The sequence below is a fragment of the Bombina bombina genome, chromosome 2 (genome assembly GCF_027579735.1).
Source record: "Bombina bombina isolate aBomBom1 chromosome 2, aBomBom1.pri, whole genome shotgun sequence".
In the NCBI taxonomy this organism is placed as follows: domain Eukaryota; kingdom Metazoa; phylum Chordata; class Amphibia; order Anura; family Bombinatoridae; genus Bombina; species Bombina bombina.
This window is the reverse complement of record NC_069500.1, coordinates 349,766,750-349,785,792: the sequence shown is the minus strand read 5'-3', so window position 1 is coordinate 349,785,792 and position 19,043 is coordinate 349,766,750. Positions and strand designations below refer to the sequence as shown.

At 39.4% G+C, this 19,043-nt stretch overlaps 1 protein-coding gene across 1 annotated transcript in view; it reads right to left on the bottom strand.

Moving 5' to 3' along the window:
- Positions 1 to 1,310: 1,310 nt before the first annotated feature.
- The window catches only part of PPTC7 (protein phosphatase targeting COQ7), a 117,356-nt gene continuing 99,623 nt past the window's right edge, over positions 1,311 to 19,043 (bottom strand). The window contains exons 5-6 of the mRNA XM_053701724.1: positions 4,828 to 4,957; positions 1,311 to 4,682 (exon numbers count right to left, since the gene is read on the bottom strand). Of these exons, the coding sequence (XP_053557699.1) occupies positions 4,624 to 4,682; positions 4,828 to 4,957 (189 nt within the window). The 3' untranslated portion in view covers positions 1,311 to 4,623. The remainder of the gene's footprint in view (positions 4,683 to 4,827; positions 4,958 to 19,043) is intronic.

Here is a 19,043-nt window from a genome sequence, read left to right as displayed (position 1 = left end):
ATTAGTGGGTGAATTTATCCACCAATCAGCAAGAACAACCCAGGCTGTTAACCAAAAATGGGCCGGCATCTAAACTTACATTCTTGCTTTTCAAATAAAGATACCAAGAGAATGAAGAACTTTTATAATAGGAGTAAATCATAAAGTTGCTTAAAATTGCATGTTCTATCTAAATTATGAAAGAAAAAAAATTTGGGCTCAGTGTCCCTTTAAGCTAAATCTCTCCAAAACTGAACTCATTTTTTCCCCTGCTTCCAAAATCTCCACCCCCCCCCCAAAAAAAATTCTATAACTGTTGACAATTCCATCATTACCCCTACCCTGCATGCCCGATGTCTTGGGATCACACTTGACTCAGACCTTTCCTTCACTCCTCACATTCAGTCCTTGGCTAAAGCCTGCCGCTTACACCTTAAAAACATCTCTAAAATTAGAAATTTCCTTACACAAGACAACTAAGATTTGAATCCACTCTCTAATCCTTTCCCACCTCGACTACTGCAACTCTGTCCTCTCTGGTCTACCTAGCTGCCGCCTAGCTCCTTTACAATCCTTAATGAATGCCTCTGCCAGGCTCATCTTCCTTACACGTCGCTCTTCATCTGCTGCACCTCTCTGCCAATCCCTTCACTGGATTCTTCTTGCCTCCAGGATTAAACACAAAATCCTCACTCTGACATACAAAGCCCTCAACTGCACTACCCCCTCCTACATTTCAGACCTTGTCTCCAGATACTCTCCCTCCCGTCCCCTTCGCTCTGATCACAATCTCCTACTCTCCTCCTCTCTTGTTACTGCCTCACATTCCTGTTTACAGGACTTCTCCAGACTGGCCCCCATCTTGTGGCACTCTCCCTGCCTCACTCCACAAGACTCTCCCCTAGTTTTAACAGCTTCAAGCACTTCCTAAAGACGCTACTATTCAGGGATGCATACAATCTACACTAACCTTTCCTACCTCCATTGCTTTTCCCTTGAGCCCCTTAGAATGTAAGCCTATGAGCCCAGCTGTTTGCAGATCGCCTTCATAAGAGCAGACTACAACAGTGCATCTCTTGGCAGGGCCTTCCTTCACCCATTGAATCCCTATAAATGTTATCCTGTATACCGACTATGTTTATGGCGCTGCAGAATCTGTTGGCGCTCTACAAATACCTGATAATAATAATATTAAACTTGATTATCTTCTGTTTCATGTGCAAAGACGATAACCGTCTCTTGACTAAATATTTTTACTAAATCAAAATTTCATACAGTATAGTAGTTTTATGCAAAACAAGCAGAGATGCATTCCAACAAAAAAAGCAGACTTTTTTTTAGTATAAATACTATATTTATTAAATAATTTCTTACAGTTTACTTAAATGTATTTACAGGTTTTTCCTATATTTCAGTGTAATTTCATACATCAAATGTTGACATTTGTCTTAGAAATGAGAAATGGTAGTTTAAAAAAAAAAAAAAACTAAAGTATTTAAATACTTGATTCATTTATTCCTAGAGTCACAAAAATACATTTACTTTGCTAAATTTTCACCGGCATTGTTAAATTTGACATAAATCTAGAATATAACAAACTGATGCACCTCATAATGGAAAACTGGTGCAACTTAAAAAATAGAAAGAAAAAAAAAATACATTCACACAGTAATCTTAACTTTTATCACATTACCATTTTCAATCTGAAGACCTTCAGCATGACATACACTTCTAATTCTACCTTTTATACATTGTAGTGACATATTCATTAAATGTTTTATTAGCCGAGTATCTCCGTTCTCATTTACGTATAAAAAAAAAAAATACCTCAACATTCACTTAATACAACTCCAACCAATTAAATCTTGCTTTGTGTCTCATAACACGACAGCTTGACCACATAATTATCTTTTTTACTCTTACAAAGTGCATTGGTTTTAATTATAGAGCTTGTGCGCAGACAGCATTAGAGGAAAATGTTAGGCTGATATGTAAGTGCAGAGTGAAATTACACAAACAATGATGCAATATTCATTTATAATACAGTATTGCTTCATAAATAGAGATGGAAAGTATTTCCTTTTACTAATCTTTGGTGTTGCCTAAAAGAAAAAAAAATTAGCTAAAACTTGTAAAACCAATCTCGGAATCTCTTAGCTGAGGTAAAAATATTAAGAAGCATAGTGGAATTTTAAATCTAATTGCATAATCAAGCAATGCAGATGTAAGTCAAACTCACACAATTTAGTTTACACAATTATTCACATAAGAATTAACATTTTCATTTAAAAATAAATATGTATTTTACCGGGAAGTGTTGATCATATGGCTCCAGAATTCCACAATGCCTTAAACAATTGTTCCACGCTACACGCAGCAAAACAGAGCGTCACAGCATTATGAGGCTTTAACCATGAATACAAAATAAAGTGCCATGAATGTCACAGATTTTAACATTTGAATTGCAATGCACTAATAATACATTTGTTATAATTTGGGTGACTTCATGTTGCTGCTTTTGCAGAAGGTGGGATAATGTATTGCATGTGTGATTTATATACTCCCATATGAACACATATTAGTGCTACTTTTGTGGACTAAAATATTGTTTCTGAAGGCATTTGTGCTAAGCAAATTAGTGATTTGAACAATTTATGGGTTAATAAATAAGTTCCAAGTTAAACTCTAGAAAAAGACCAATTTCCGACTAGTCCTTTGCAAATTTTTATTAGTCTGGAAATGCCCAGCCCTGTAAAAGTTTGCTTCTAGTGCTTGGAAATAGGTCCGTACCATATTGCAGGTCTCTAACGGAGAAGAAAACACATTTACTGAAGCGCAAGTTTTACTCCTGTCAGAGCTACACAGTCTAGTTGTAACCTGAATATGTACTTCAATCAAAATAATGATGATTTCGTTTTACATAGTGTGATGTTAGTAAAACATTTTTTTTTCTCTTTCATTTAAAAATCTCAAAGGAAATTAATTTAAATTAGAATAAACCAAAATAAGAAATACAAGTTTGTCACTTATCTGTCATTGCTCTACGTTTTGAACCAAGCTCATTCATTGGCTGCTTACTCTGCTCTATCAAGTTTAGGGGAGTTAAGGCAATTTAAGAAGCCATTTAATATGACCTCATATAGAACATGCTAATACAGGAAAACATACATTTCTCAACCTCTCTCGTTATATAACTGCTTACACATTACCACTGAGAATGAAATGCCTGTTACAAGCATGACGCACTACTGTTATGACATGTACATAGTACATGTTGAAAATATTTAAATAAAAAGCTCTCAACAGTTATGCAATTCAAATATACAGTACAATTTCACAAAAATATATACAAACTGAGGTAACAGACACACAGGTAAAATACAATGAAAATACAGACAACCTGTGGAACTCTCTTAAATGTAACATACAGAGAACAGTTGCTAAGAAATATAACCGCCCCCCAAAAAAACACGATGATGGATGTTATTCAATGTATACAGAGACTAAATTTACTCAAACATTATGTGCGTGCTTATTTGTGTCAGTAAATTACCCAAAAAAATAATAATTGTGTGTGTGTATTACATATAAACAGATGGCTTTTAGTATCTTCAGAAATAACATTTACCGCTAAAAGAACCCCATATTGCCCAAAAATGAATATGGGGTTTTTACTAAACAACCCAATATTCATTTTTGGCCAACTGTTGAGTAGAGATAACTAAATATAATTACTAGCACCCAAATATGGGGTACTGGTAAGATGCGAAAAGTCAGAAATGAAATCAAATATATACACTAGCAATTTTGGTTAAAGGGACGTGTATGTAAAATCATAAAAAGTTTAATTTAGATTTGAAAAAATGTCCCAATTAACTTCTAATACCAAATGTACTTCTTTTTTGGTTTCTTTTGTTGAAGGGAATACCTAAGTCTAAAGCAATGTGTATAACGTTAGAAACATTTTAGGTTACGTAAGTATAAACATACATCAAGTTGTTGGTTATCACAATCCTCACCTGATGGTTTTACACACAATTATGTCACCAGGTCAAAAAAATGCCAAATTGTGCATAGTATCTTTTTTTCACCATAAACTCTTAAATATTGAAAGTTCTTAGTGACATTGTGTATTATTGCTTATAGCACTTCTTAGTTCACTATATTCCTACAATATTAAAGGAATTATTGGGGTATCAAGGGCATATGAAAATAACTAGGGAATCGCATGATTTTCACAGTATTACAATATTTGTCCCAGGACAATGAAAAGTTTGGAAAAATACTGCACTAAACTGAAAATATATCATGCTATTGACAGATCTGGTTGGGTTAAATGTGAAACAAATGCTGAAAAACAGGTTCATAAAACAGCATTTGGGGCAAGTTCTTTCAATAGCTGGCAAATCTTTTCGTTTCTGTATCAGATACTTTAGACAGTAGTGGTTTTACAGTGACCTCAGTTGTAATGTATGCACACAGCATTATGCTTCTTTTATCATTTTATAACTGGCCAATCCAAACAAAAAAAAGAACTTGAAAAATAAATTGTGATCCTGCCCGCAGGAAACAGTGCAACATGTCGAAGTCCAAGGGTAGCAAAAGAAGAATAAGTAGTTTATACTAGATGTTTCTTTCTGCATGTTAGTCTGTATATTCAGCTACTATGGAAAGAAGAACAGTGATATCGTCTGGTTTTCCTCCTAAATAAAAAAAAAAAAAAAAGACTAAATTACATTTCTTTAATATGTAAATTCGGTGCACAGACTAAAGTTCCCAGTACAACTACTTAATATTTCTCCCTCTCAAATGTACATTATATCATAACTTGCTGTCCTTGTAACTTACCTCTCACGTTTAAACCATAGTCACAGGCAAATTGTGCAAAAGGCGACATGTAGTTGGGGTCATAGGCCAGATCATGAGCTTGCTCTGCAATGCTGCGTGCCGTCTGCTGTATACTTTCATAATTTGTATTCTAAAGACAGAACAAATATACATCATTTATAAAAGTGCAACAGAAACTTCATTGGAGCATCAAATCAAAGAGTTTAAAGTTCACTATAGTAATTGCATTTAAAGAAGGGAAAATTTGATAAAATACCAACAACAACGAGACAATTTTGTCAAAATTTTAAGTAATTTGTATCTATTTTGATAAAAGATTTAATATTAAATATTTAAATGTATATGTGTGTGAGTGACCCTTATGTATAAGAGTATAAGATCTACTTTTCTGCACTTACATTTTTAAAGAATTTTGAATGTTGATCATGGATTAGGGATCCACATTTTTAATATAAATCATTCATGGCCAACTGATGGGCCCATGGGCCACCTTGGAAAAAACAAAATTTATGCTTGCCTGATAAATTCATTTCTCCTGTAGTGTGGTCAGTCCACGGGTCATCATTACTTCTGGGATATTATCTCCTCCCCTACAGGAAGTGCAAGAGGATTCACCCAGCAGAGCTGCTATATAGCTCCTCCCCTCTACGTCACCTCCAGTCATTCGACCAAAGGACCAACGAGAAAGGAGAAGCCCAAGGGTGTAGTGGTGACTGGAGTATAATCCAAAAATTTTTTAAGCCTGCCATAAAAAACAGGGCGGGCCGTGGACTGACCACACTACAGGAGAAATGAATTTATCAGGCAAGCATAAATTTTGTTTTCTCCTGTTAAGTGTGGTCAGTCCACGGGTCATCATTACTTCTGGGATACCAATACCAAAGCAAAAGTACACGGATGACGGGAGGGACAGGCAGGCTCTTTATACGGAAGGAACCACTGCCTGAAGAACCTTTCTCCCAAAAACAGCCTCCGAAGAAGCAAAAGTGTCAAATTTGTAAAATTTGGAAAAAGTATGAAGAGAAGACCAAGTTGCAGCCTTGCAAATCTGTTCAACAGAAGCCTCATTCTTAAAGGCCCAAGTGGAAGCCACAGCTCTAGTAGAATGAGCTGTAATTCTTTCAGGAGGCTGCTGTCCAGCAGTCTCATAGGCTAATCGTATTATGCTACGAAGCCAAAAGGAGAGAGAGGTAGCCGAAGCTTTTTGACCTCTCCTCTGACCAGAATAAACGACAAACAGGGAAGACGTTTGACGAAAATCCTTAGTTGCCTGTAGATAAAATTTCAGGGCACGGACTACATCTAGATTGTGTAGCAGACGTTCCTTCTTCGAGGAAGGATTAGGACACAAAGATGGAACAACAATCTCTTGATTGATATTCCTGTTAGTGACCACCTTAGGTAGGAACCCAGGTTTAGTACGCAGAACTACCTTGTCTGAATGAAAAATCAGATAAGGAGAATCACAATGTAAGGCAGATAACTCAGAAACTCTTCGAGCCGAGGAAATAGCCATTAAAAACAGAACTTTCCAAGATAACAACTTGATATCAATGGAATGAAGGGGTTCAAACGGAACACCCTGTAAAACATTAAGAACTAAGTTCAAACTCCATGGCGGAGCAACAGTTTTAAACACAGGCTTGATCCTAGCTAAAGCCTGACAAAAAGCTTGAACGTCCGGAACTTCTGACAGACGTTTGTGTAAAAGAATGGACAGAGCTGAAATCTGTGCCTTTAAAGAACTAGCGGATAACCCATTTTCTAAACCTTCTTGTAGAAAAGACAATATCCTTGGAATCCTAACCTTACTCCATGAGTAACTCTTGGATTCGCACCAATATAAGTATTTACGCCATATTTTATGGTAAATCCTTCTGGTAACAGGCTTCCTAGCCTGTATTAAGGTATCAATAACTGGCTCAGAAAAACCACGTTTTGATAAAATCAAGCGTTCAATTTCCAAGCAGTCAGCTTCAGAGAAGTTAGATTTTGATGTTTGAATGGACCCTGGATCAGAAGGTCCTGTTTCAGAGGTAGAGACCAAGGCGGACAGGATGACATGTCCACTAGATCTGCATACCAAGTCCTGCGTGGCCATGCAGGCGCTATTAGAATCACTGATGCTCTCTCCTGTTTGATTCTGGCAATCAATCGAGGAAGCATCGGGAAGGGTGGAAACACATAAGCCATCCCGAAGGTCCAAGGTGCTGTCAAAGCATCTATCAGAACCGCTCCCGGATCCCTGGATCTGGACCCGTAGCGAGGAAGCTTGGCGTTCTGACGAGACGCCATGAGATCTATCTCTGGTTTGCCCCAACGTCGAAGTATCTGGGCAAAGACCTCCGGATGAAGTTCCCACTCCCCCGGATGAAAAGTCTGACGACTTAAGAAATCCGCCTCCCAGATCTCCACTCCCGGGATGTGGATTGCAGACAGGTGGCAAGAGTGAGACTCTGCCCAGCGAATTATCTTTGATACTTCCATCATTGCTAGGGAGCTTCTTGTCCCTCCCTGATGGTTGATGTAAGCTACAGTCGTGATGTTGTCCGACTGAAACCTGATGAACCCTGAGTTGTTAACTGGGGCCAAGCCAGAAGGGCATTGAGAACTGCTCTCAATTCCAGAATTTTTATTGGAAGGAGACTCTCCTCCTGATTCCATAGTCCCTGAGCCTTCAGAGAATTCCAGACAGCGCCCCAACCTAGTAGGCTGGCGTCTGTTGTTACAATTGTCCAGTCTGGCCTGCTGAATGGCATCCCCCTGGACAGGTGTGGCCGATAAAGCCACCATAGAAGAGAATTTCTGGTCTCTTGATTCAGATTCAGAGTGGGGGACAAATCTGAGTAATCCCCATTCCACTGACTTAGCATGCACAATTGCAGCGGTCTGAGATGTAGGCGTGCAAAAGGTACTATGTCCATTGCCGCTACCATTAAGCCGATCACCTCCATGCATTGAGCTACTGACGGGTGTTGAATGGAATGAAGGACACGGCATGCATTTTGAAGCTTTGTTAACCTGTCTTCTGTCAGGTAAATCTTCATTTCTACAGAATCTATCAGAGTCCCTAAGAAGGGAACTCTTGTGAGTGGAAAGAGAGAACTCTTCTTTTCGTTCACCTTCCATCCATGCGACCTTAGAAATGCCAGTACTAACTCTGTATGAGACTTGGCAGTTTGAAAGCTTGAAGCTTGTATCAGAATGTCGTCTAGGTACGGAGCTACCGAAATTCCTCGCGGTCTTAGTACCGCCAGAAGAGTACCCAGAACCTTTGTGAAGATTCTTGGAGCCGTAGCCAATCCGAATGGAAGAGCTACAAACTGGTAATGCCTGTCTAGAAAAGCAAACCTTAGATACCGGTAATGACTTCTGTGAATCGGTATGTGAAGGTAAGCATCCTTTAAATCCACTGTGGTCATGTACTGACCCTCTTGGATCATGGGCAAAATTGTTCGAATAGTTTCCATCTTGAACGATGGAACTCTTAGGAATTTGTTTAGGATCTTTAAATCCAAGATTGGCCTGAAAGTTCCCTCTTTTTTGGGAACTACAAACAGATTTGAGTAAAACCCTTGTCCTTGTTCCGACCGCGGAACTGGATGGATCACTCCCATTAATAAAAGATCTTGTACGCAGCGTAGGAACGCTTCTTTCTTTATTTGGTTTGTTGACAACCTTGACAGATGAAATCTCCCTCTTGGGGGAGAGGATTTGAAGTCCAGAAGGTATCCCTGAGATATGATCTCTAACGCCCAGGGATCCTGAACATCTCTTGCCCAAGCCTGGGCGAAGAGAGAAAGTCTGCCCCCTACTAGATCCGGTCCCGGATCGGGGGCCCTCGATTCATGCTGTCTTAGGGGCAGCAGCAGGTTTCCTGGCCTGCTTGCCCTTGTTCCAGGACTGGTTAGGTTTCCAGCATTGTCTGTAGCGAGCAACAGCTCCTTCCTGTTTTGGTGCAGAGGAAGTTGATGCTGTTCCTGCTTTGAAATTACGAAAGGAACGAAAATTAGACTGTCTAGCCCTAGGTTTGGCTTTGTCCTGAGGCAGGGCATGGCCTTTACCTCCTGTAATGTCAGCGATAATCTCTTTCAACCCGGGCCCGAATAAGGTCTGCCCTTTGAAAGGTATATTAAGCAATTTAGATTTAGAAGTAACATCAGCTGACCAGGATTTTAGCCACAGTGCTCTGCGTGCCTGAATGGCAAATCCGGAATTCTTAGCCGTAAGTTTAGTTAAATGTACTACGGCATCTGAAATAAATGAGTTAGCTAACTTAAGGGCTTTAAGTTTGTGTGTAATCTCATCTAGTGTAGATGATTGAAGTGTCTCTTCCAGAGACTCAAACCAAAATGCTGCTGCAGCCGTGACAGGCGCAATACATGCAATAGGTTGCAATATAAAACCTTGTTGAACAAACATTTTCTTAAGGTAACCCTCTAATTTCTTATCCATTGGATCTGAAAAAGCACAGCTATCCTCCACCGGGATAGTGGTACGCTTAGCTAAAGTAGAAACTGCTCCCTCCACCTTAGGGACCGTTTGCCATAAGTCCCGTGTGGTGGCGTCTATTGGAAACATTTTTCTAAATATCGGAGGAGGTGAGAACGGCACACCGGGCCTATCCCACTCCTTAGTAACAATTTCAGTAAGTCTCTTAGGTATAGGAAAAACATCAGTACTCGCCGGTACCGCAAAATATTTATCCAACCTACACATTTTCTCTGGTATTGCAACTGTGTTACAATCATTCAGAGCCGCTAACACCTCCCCTAGTAATACACAGAGGTTTTCCAGCTTAAATTTAAAAGTTGAAATATCTGAATCCAGTCTGTTTGGATCAGAACCGTCACCCACAGAATGAAGCTCTCCGTCCTCATGTTCTGCCACCTGTGACGCAGTGTCTGACATGGCCTTAAAATCACCACAGTCCTCTCACACATCCTATCTATTCGTTGGGTGCAAGAGAATGACTGGAGGTGACGTAGAGGGGAGGAGCTATATAGCAGCTCTGCTGGGTGAATCCTCTTGCACTTCCTGTAGGGGAGGAGATAATATCCCAGAAGTAATGATGACCCGTGGACTGACCACACTTAACAGGAGAAAGGGTGGGTGGGCGGACAAACAAACTAAGTGGTCCTCTTGTGGCAACAGAGGATAAAATACATCCTTACTTAAAGGGACATGAAACCCAAACATTTACTTTCATTATTTAAACAGCGCTGCAATTTTAAACTAGATGTTTTGTTTCCAACTTATTTATAGAGGTAAATATTCCCAAGTCAGGAATTCTAAAATCACAACTTTTTAATTAATATTAAAAAAAAAATTAAAAAAAATTAATTTGCAAAAATTTCCATTTTCCCTATCTGTATGTCACAAAAGTATAAAAAATGATATAAAACTACCTTTAGTTGCATGTATAAGCATTATTATGACATTTAAACATTGCCTAAATAACATAAGATAAATTGTTACACTTGGTCCCATCCCCTCCGCCAACTGTCCAATTTTAAAGATTCAAGTATTCTAAAATCCAAACCTTTTCTGATCCCAAGCAGTTTGGGTATAATGTTTTTTACCTGTATTATAAAATTACACACAGTCTTTTTATATGAACAGTCTAAGGAACCAGTTACTACTGAACATGTGCAAGAGTTCACATGCATATACGAGTCTGATTGGATGATGACTCACATGATACAGGAGGCCAGCAAATGGAGGAAATTTCAAATGTATCCCCCCAAAAAAAAATCGGCACTCACCCATGCAATGAAATGAACCAATCACAGGAGGAGTGAGTATATATATATATATATATATATATATATATATATATATATATATATATATATATATATATATATATATATATATATATATATATATATATATATATATATATATACACATACATACATACATACATACATACACACATATACACACACACACTACAGACCACACTCTTGGTCTTCCTCCTGTTAAGACCCTGGGTGCAAAAGAAACAAAACAATAGAAAATAAACAGAGTGCAATCCAAAGGGAATTTGTTCCAGAATAGTCACTTTACTGTGAACGTTTTCGGACAATAAGTCTGTCCTCAGACAAAGTGTACAAACAATCTTACCCTCCACCTTACTAGTAGAGAAAGCACCAAGGCCCCGGAATCCACGCTCTCCCGGGTAGACACGCCCATACACCGACGTCATCACCCCCGGGCAACGTGTATCCGGACGTCTGTAAATAAAGAAATATAACAAAAATAATTACAAAGTATATACAATGTATAGTCCTATCATGACCAGCAGATACAAACAAAATGATATAAGAACGAAGCCATATAGTGCCTATATCTCCTACCAAATTGCAGAGTGTGCGTCACAGGGTTAGTTACAATGGTAACTGCAGTAAACAAAAAACGGCTATTGAGTACAATATGGACTCATAATAACCCAAAGTGGTGGAGATAAAAGCAAATATGACCAAGACCCAGCAGAGACTTATGAAATACCAGAATGAGCAGAAGACAAAAGGGTTACTATGTAGTACGTCTCCCACAAAGCCATAGAGTAATGATATCTCCTATCCAAAATGCGGTATGCAGCGTCGCAGCGTCTCAACGTCAGTTACCATGACGACTGTGGTAAACAAAAACCGACTGCTTGGTCCAATATGGGAGAGATAAGATTCGATATGGCCAAACTAATAACATTAATCATGTCTAAAACTTCTGACATCATGTTAAACAATATATATACAATCATATCCGATACAGTGTGAAGATATCAAAGTTATTAAGGAATAATAATAAGCAATCAGATGTCACCATCCACTATATAGCAAAAATGTATACAGTAAAAAAGTCCAAAATTGGACAGATATAAGAAGGCTATAGTAAAAGAGGGAATGCACATTAGTATAGAGCCAAAAAACTCTGTATTTTATCTCAGAGCAAGGGGTTATTGTTACCAGGGAAAAATAAAAGGAGAAAACTGGAAAAATTAGAAAAAAAATTAGAAAGAGGATAGGATAAGAAAGATAAGATAAAGTGCCTATATTAGGTCCTAACAGATGATGGCTCTCGAACTGTGTACAAAAAAAAAAAAAAAATATCAAAAAAGTTCAGAATTTTTTTTAGAAAAAAATGCAGAAAAAATTATATTCTTACAAAAAAGCATGCCAATCCAGATGGGTGTTCAATCCTTTAGGGATTAGAGTTTCCAGATTATAAATCCATCGGGCTTCTTTTTGTGGTAATATTACTACTAGTAATTTTACTATAACCCCCTCTATTCAAGGGGGGGACGGGGACGCGATCAATGATCGTATATTTTAAGTCAGTCACGCTATGTTGGAGTTGTTGGAAGCGGCTTGCTACCGGTTGTTCTGAGGAACCTTTATTGATCGCTGTCCGGATGACGGACCGATTGTTGGCACAATTTGCAGGAACAATCCTGCCTTTTGCGAAAAATGGTGTAACATATAAAACAAATGCTCCTTAGAACTTGTTTTACTGGCGATTCAAGAAGTAGGACGGCTCCTGACGGCAATTAAAATTGCTGCATATGATCAGACAAATATAGTTAAGTTACAAACTGACAACAATGAAGATTGGCTCAAAAAACTACAGGAACAAGTCAACAAGTATGAGTCTGACTTGATTGATTTCAAAAACAAGAAATTGGAGGCAGTAATCAGCGATTACCATGACAAAAAAAGAGTATACCTGTGGCAACTCTCAAGACAAGAGCGACAGAGGCAATTTCAAACAAGACAAAGATACTAGAAACCAAGAAACCGGACTACGGTCGAAAGCTCTGGCTCTGAAAGTGAATTACAACCAAATACGAGTACCCAAACTGGACAGCCCTTAGGAATAATCACTCTCAAAAAAACTTGCAAGGAAAAGAGCAATCACAAGGCGAGGGGGGCACAAAGAAAAAAAAACAAAAACACAAAAAATCTCATCCATACCACAGAAATGACACCTGAAAAAATAGTGGTATATTTAAGCAAACATCCCCTTAGCACTTTGGAACAACAAGTGCTAAATAAGGGACTCACATTTATTCCTACATGCAAGACGGATCCCTTTGATCTTTTTATAGACGCAAAACGTTTCGAGAGACAACTACAGCTCAAAGAAAAAATTGGCAATAGTGTCTAAGACCAGAAACAATTTTGTAAGAAGGCAACATATGTCCCCAGCTCCAACAACTATAGCATTAATACTTTCACAAGATTAACCATAAAAGAGATGGAAGAGTCTGTGAAGCTCCATCATAAGGACACATTTAAACCTTTTTATACAGAAACGTGAAGCATTAAGAAATCCGAAAATAAAACCTTAATTATATGTGAAGCTGACAAGGGCAGCGCGATAGTGCTCATGAATTACATGGACAATAAGGCTGAAATACCAACGCAGCTATTGGACCAGACTACCTACAAGAAAATACACTGTGACCCTACCTCCGGATTCAAGACCAAGATTGATCAGTATCTTTTGTGCTGTATATGAACAAGGCTTTCTGGATAAAGGCACTTTTGCCTATTTGATGGTCACCTATTCTAGGATACTGGTGTTCTACACACTGCCAAAGATACATAAACGGCTAGATAAACCACCAGGGAGACCCATAGTCTCTGCTATTGGGTCAATCCAACAACCTATAGCTACATTCGTGGACTCTTTTCTCCAACCTCTGGTCATGAACATGCCCTCCTATCTTAGAGATTCTTCAAGACTACTGCATTCTCTGCAAGCGCTAGGTGGAATAAATGAGGATGCTATTCTAGTGACGTTCGATGTAAAGAGTTTATATCATTCCTCATGCTGAGAGTCTTTATGCCATTGCAAGACAATTCTCAAGATATCCCTATGTGGGACCACCCCTTGAAATACTCCTATACCTTCTTGAATTCTGTTTAAGTACCAACTACTTTCAATTCGAAAATCAATTCTTCTTACAGCTAAAAGGGACTGCGATGTGGTCCAACATGGCCCCATCTTATGCAAACTTATTTATGTCCATCTTCTAAGAATTTGGTACTGATCGGTTCAAAAGAAAAAAAAAGAGATCAGTTGCACGATTGTATTAAAAAGATGAATTCCACATTATACCAGAAAGTAACGGATCGCAACGCCTTGTTACATTTCACCAGTTGCCACCACCACCACCCCCCCCCCGGCACTTAAACAGGCACTACCAAAATCTCAAAAATCTCAACTACAGAGAGTTCTAAGTAATAATACAGAAACTACAAACAAATTCCCAACTGACTGAGATGGAATCTCAGTTGGAACAACAAAGTTATCCAGTGAAACTCTTAAAAAAACAAAAGGGAAATACTGGAGTCCCCTAACATTGAAAATACATACGACATGGATAACAGAATGACCTTCGTCAATACATACAGTACACTGGTGACAAGAGGGGGATAGGGCAAGCATTACGCAAACACTAGAATATCATCAGCTCAGATTAATCGCTACCGTTACAAAATATGCCGCCACCCCGGATAGGCTACAAGAGAGCTAGGTTCCTAAGGGACATCCTTATTAAAAACGGACCCTTTCCATTGCTATACTAGATCCACATGGCTTGACACCAAAACAACAGGAGTCTATTGTTGCTTAGGCTGCACCACATGTGGGGGCCTGATTACTGGACCCCCTTTCAACCATCCATATAGGAGAAAGAGTTACAAGCATAAATTCCGGCTTACATGTACTACTACGCATATCGTATATTTATTAAACTGCACTTGTGGCCTTTTTTACGTGGGCAAGACCTGCGACGATCTTAGGACACGTATGGCCAACCATTGGTCCTCCATCCAGACAGCGATCAATAAATGTTCCTCAGAACAACCGGTAGCACGCCACTTCCAACAACTGCAACATAGCGTGACTGACTTAAAATATACAATCATTGATCGTAACAGAATATTACTACAAAAAGAAGCCCGATGGATTTATAATCTGAAAACTCTAATCCCTAAAGGATTGAACACCCATCTGGATTGGCATGCTTTTTTTGTAATTTACAATTTGAGAGCCTTTTTTGCAAGAATAAAATATTTTCTGAATTTTTTCTTAACTTTTCTGATATTTTTTTGTACATGATAATTTTTTGTACACAGTTTGAGAGCCATCATCTGTTATGACCTACCCAGGTACTTTATCTTATCTTTCTTATCCTCTTTCTAATTTTTTCTTATTCTTCTAATTTTTCCAGTTTTCTCCTTTTATTTTTCCCTGGTAACAATAACCCCTTGCTCTGAGATGAAATACATCCCATCTATAGAGTCTTTTGGCTCTATACTAATATACATTTCCCCTTTTACTATAGCCTTCTCTATTAATTAGGTCCTTTCCCAGATCTTACCCCTTTTTTCTTATATCTGTCCAATTTTTGACTTTTTTCCTGATAATTTTTGCTGTATACATTTTTGCTATATAGTGGATGGTGACATCTGATTGCTTAATATTCTATAATAACTGATATCTTCACATATTGTATTGAATATGATTGTATATATATATATGTATATATATATATATATATATATATATATATATATATATATATATATATATATATATATATATATATATATATATATATATATATATATAGTTTAACATGATGTTAGAAGTTTTAGACATGATTAATGATATTAGTTTGGCAATATCTAATCTTATCTCTCCCACCACTTTGGGATATACGGGTCCATATTGGACCAAGCAGCCAGTTTTTGTTTACCACAGTCATGGTAACTGACGCTGCATTTTGGATAGGAGATATCATTAATCTATGGCTTTGTGGGAGACCTACTACATAGTAACCCATTGTCTTCAGCTCATTCTGGTATTTCGTAAGTCTCTGCTGGGTCTTGGTCATATTTGCTTTTATCTTCACCACTTTTTGTTATTATGAGTCCATATTGTACTCAATAGCCGTTTTTTTGTTTACTGCCATTACCATGGTTACTAACGCTGTGACGCACACTACACAATTTGGTAGGAGATATAGGCACTATATGGCTTCGTTCTTATATCATTTTGTTTGTATCTGCTGGTCATGATAGGGACTATACATTGTATATACTTTGTAATTTATTTTGTTACATTTATTTACTGACGTCTGGATACACGTTGCCCGGGGCGATGACGTCAGTGGATGGGCGTGTCTACCAGGGAGAGCGTGGATTCCAGCGGCTTAGTGTTTTCTTTAAAAGTAAGGTGGAGGGTAAAATTGTTTGTACACTTTATGCCTGAGGACGGACTAATTGTCCGAAAACGTTCACAGTAAAGAGACTATTCAAAAACAAATTCCCTTTTGAGTGCAGTGTGTGTATATATATATATATATTGCAAGATGTACCAGTCCACGGATTCATCCTTACTTGTGGGATACCAATACCAAAGCTTTAGGACACGGATGAAGGGAGGGACAAGACAGGAGCCTAAACGGAAGGCACCACTGCCTGCAAGACCTTTCTCCCAAAAATAGCCTCCGAAGAAGCAAAGGTATAAAATTTGTAAAATTTGGAAAAGGTATGAAGCGAAGACCAAGTTGCAGCCTTACAAATCTGTTCAACAGAAGCATCATTTTTAAAAGCCCATGTGGAAGCCACCGCTCTAGTAGAGTGAGCTGTAATTCTTTCAGGAGGCTGCTGTCCAGCAGTCTCATAAGCCAACCGGATGATGCTTTTCAGCCAAAAGGAAAGAGAGGTAGCCGTAGCCTTTTGACCCCTACGTTTTCCAGAAAAGACAACAAAGAAGATGATTGACGAAAATCTTTGGTTGCCTGCAAATAGAACTTCAAAGCACAAACCACGTCCAAGCTGTGCAATAAACGTTCCTTCTTAGAAGGATTAGGACACAGAGAAGGAACAACAATCTCCTGATTGATATTCCTGTTAGTAACAACCTTAGGGAGGAACCCAGGTTTGGTACGCAAAACCACCTTATCAGCATGGAAAACCAGATAAGGCGAGTCACATTGTAATGCAGATAATTCAGAAACCCTTTGAGCTGAAGAGATAGCAACTAGAAACAGAACTTTCCAAGATAGAAGCATAATATCTATGGAATGCATGGGTTCAAACGGAACCCCCTGAAGAACATTAAGAACTAAATTTAGACTCCATGGCGGAGCAACAGGTTTAAACACAGGCTTGATTCTAACTAAAGCCTGACAAAAAGCCCGAACGTCTGGGACATCTGCCAGACGCTTGTGCAATAGAATAGACAAAGCAGATATCTGTCCTTTTAAGGAACTAGCTGACAATCCTTTCTCCAATCCTTCTTGAAGAAAGGACAAAATCCTAAGAATTCTGATCTTACTCCATGAGTAGCCTTTGGATTCACACCAAAAAAGATATTTACGCCATATCTTATGATAGATTTTCCTGGTGACAGGCTTTCGAGCCTGAATTAAGGTATCTATGACCGACTCGGAGAAACCCCGCTTTGATAAAATCAAGCGTTCAATCACCAATCAGTCCATTGCAGAGAAATTAGATTTGGATGCTTGAACTGACCCTGAATCAGAAGGTCCTGTGGCAGTGGCAGAGTCCATGGTGGCAGAGATGACATGTCCACCAGATCCGCATACCAAGTCCTGAGTGGCCACGCTGGTGCTATTAAAATCACCAAAGCTCTCTCCTGTTTGATTCTGGCAATCTGACGCGGAAGGAGAGGGAAAGGTGGAAACACATAAGCCAGGTTGAACGACCAGGGTACTGCTAGAGCATCTATCAGTACAGCCTGAGGATCCCTTGACCTGGATCCGTAACGAGGAAGTTTGGCGTTCTGACAAGACGCCATCAGATCCAATTCTGGTGTGCCCCATAGCTGAACCAGTTGAGCAAATACCTCCGGATGGAGCTCCCACTCCCCCGGATGAAAAGTCTGACGACTTAGAAAATCTGCCTCCCAGTTCTCTACCCCTGGATATAGATCGCTGATAGATGGCAAGAGTGAGTCTCTGCCCATTGGATTATCCTGGAAACTTCTATCATCGCCAAGGAACTCCTTGTTCCCCCCTGATGATTGATATAAGCTACAGTCGTGATGTTGTCCGACTGAAATCTGATGAATCCGGCCGAAGCCAGCCGAGGCCACGCCTGAAGGAGTATTGAATATCGCTCTTAATTCCAGAATATTTATCATAGGAGGGCCTCCTCCTGAGTCCACAAGCCCTGTGCCTTCAGGGAATTCCAGACGGCACCCCAGCCCAGTAGGCTGGTGTCCGTCGTCACTAAAACCCACGCTGGCCTGCGGAAACACATTCCCCGGGACAGGTGATCCTGTGACAACCACCAAAGAAGAGAGTCTCTGGTCTCTTGATCCAGATTTATCCGAGGAGATAAATCTGCATAATCCCCATTCCACTGTTTGAGGATGCATAGTTGCAGTGGTCTGAGATGCAAGCGAGCAAACGGAACTATGTCTATTGCCGCTACCATAAATCCGATTACCTCCATACACTGAGCCACTGACGGCCGAGGAATGGAATGAAGAGCTCGGCAGGTGGTTAAAAATCTTTGATTTCCTGACCTCCGTCAGAAATATTTTCATGTACACCGAATCTATCAGAGTTCCCAGGAATGGGGACTTCTCTTCCACCCATGAAATCTTAGAAAGGCCAACACTAAGTCCGTGTGAGACTTGGCTAGTTGGAAAGTCGACGCTTGAATTAGGATGTCGTCTAGATAAGGCGCCACTGCTATGCCCCGCAGCCTTAGGCCCGCCAGAAGGGACCCTAGCACCTTTGTGGCTCTTCCCTTCGGGTTGGCCACGGCGCCAAGAATCTTCACAAACTGGTAATGCCTGTCCAGAAAGGCAAACCTGAGGAACTGGTGATGATCTTTGTGGATAGGAATGTGTAGATACGCATCCTTTAAATCCACGATGGTCATATATTGACCCTCCTGGATCATTGGTAAAATAGTCTGAATGGTCTCCATCTTGAAGGATGAAACTCTTGGGAATTGGTTAAGGATCTTGAGATCTAGAAATGGTCTGAAGGTTCCCTCTTTTTTGGGAACCACAAACCGATTGGAGTAGAACCCCTGCCCCTGTTCTGTTTTCGGAACTGGGCAGATCACTCCCATGGTAAAAAGGTCTTCTACACAGCGTAAGAACGCCTCTCTTTTTGTCTGGTTTACAGACAATTGAGAAAGATGGAATCTCCCCCTTGG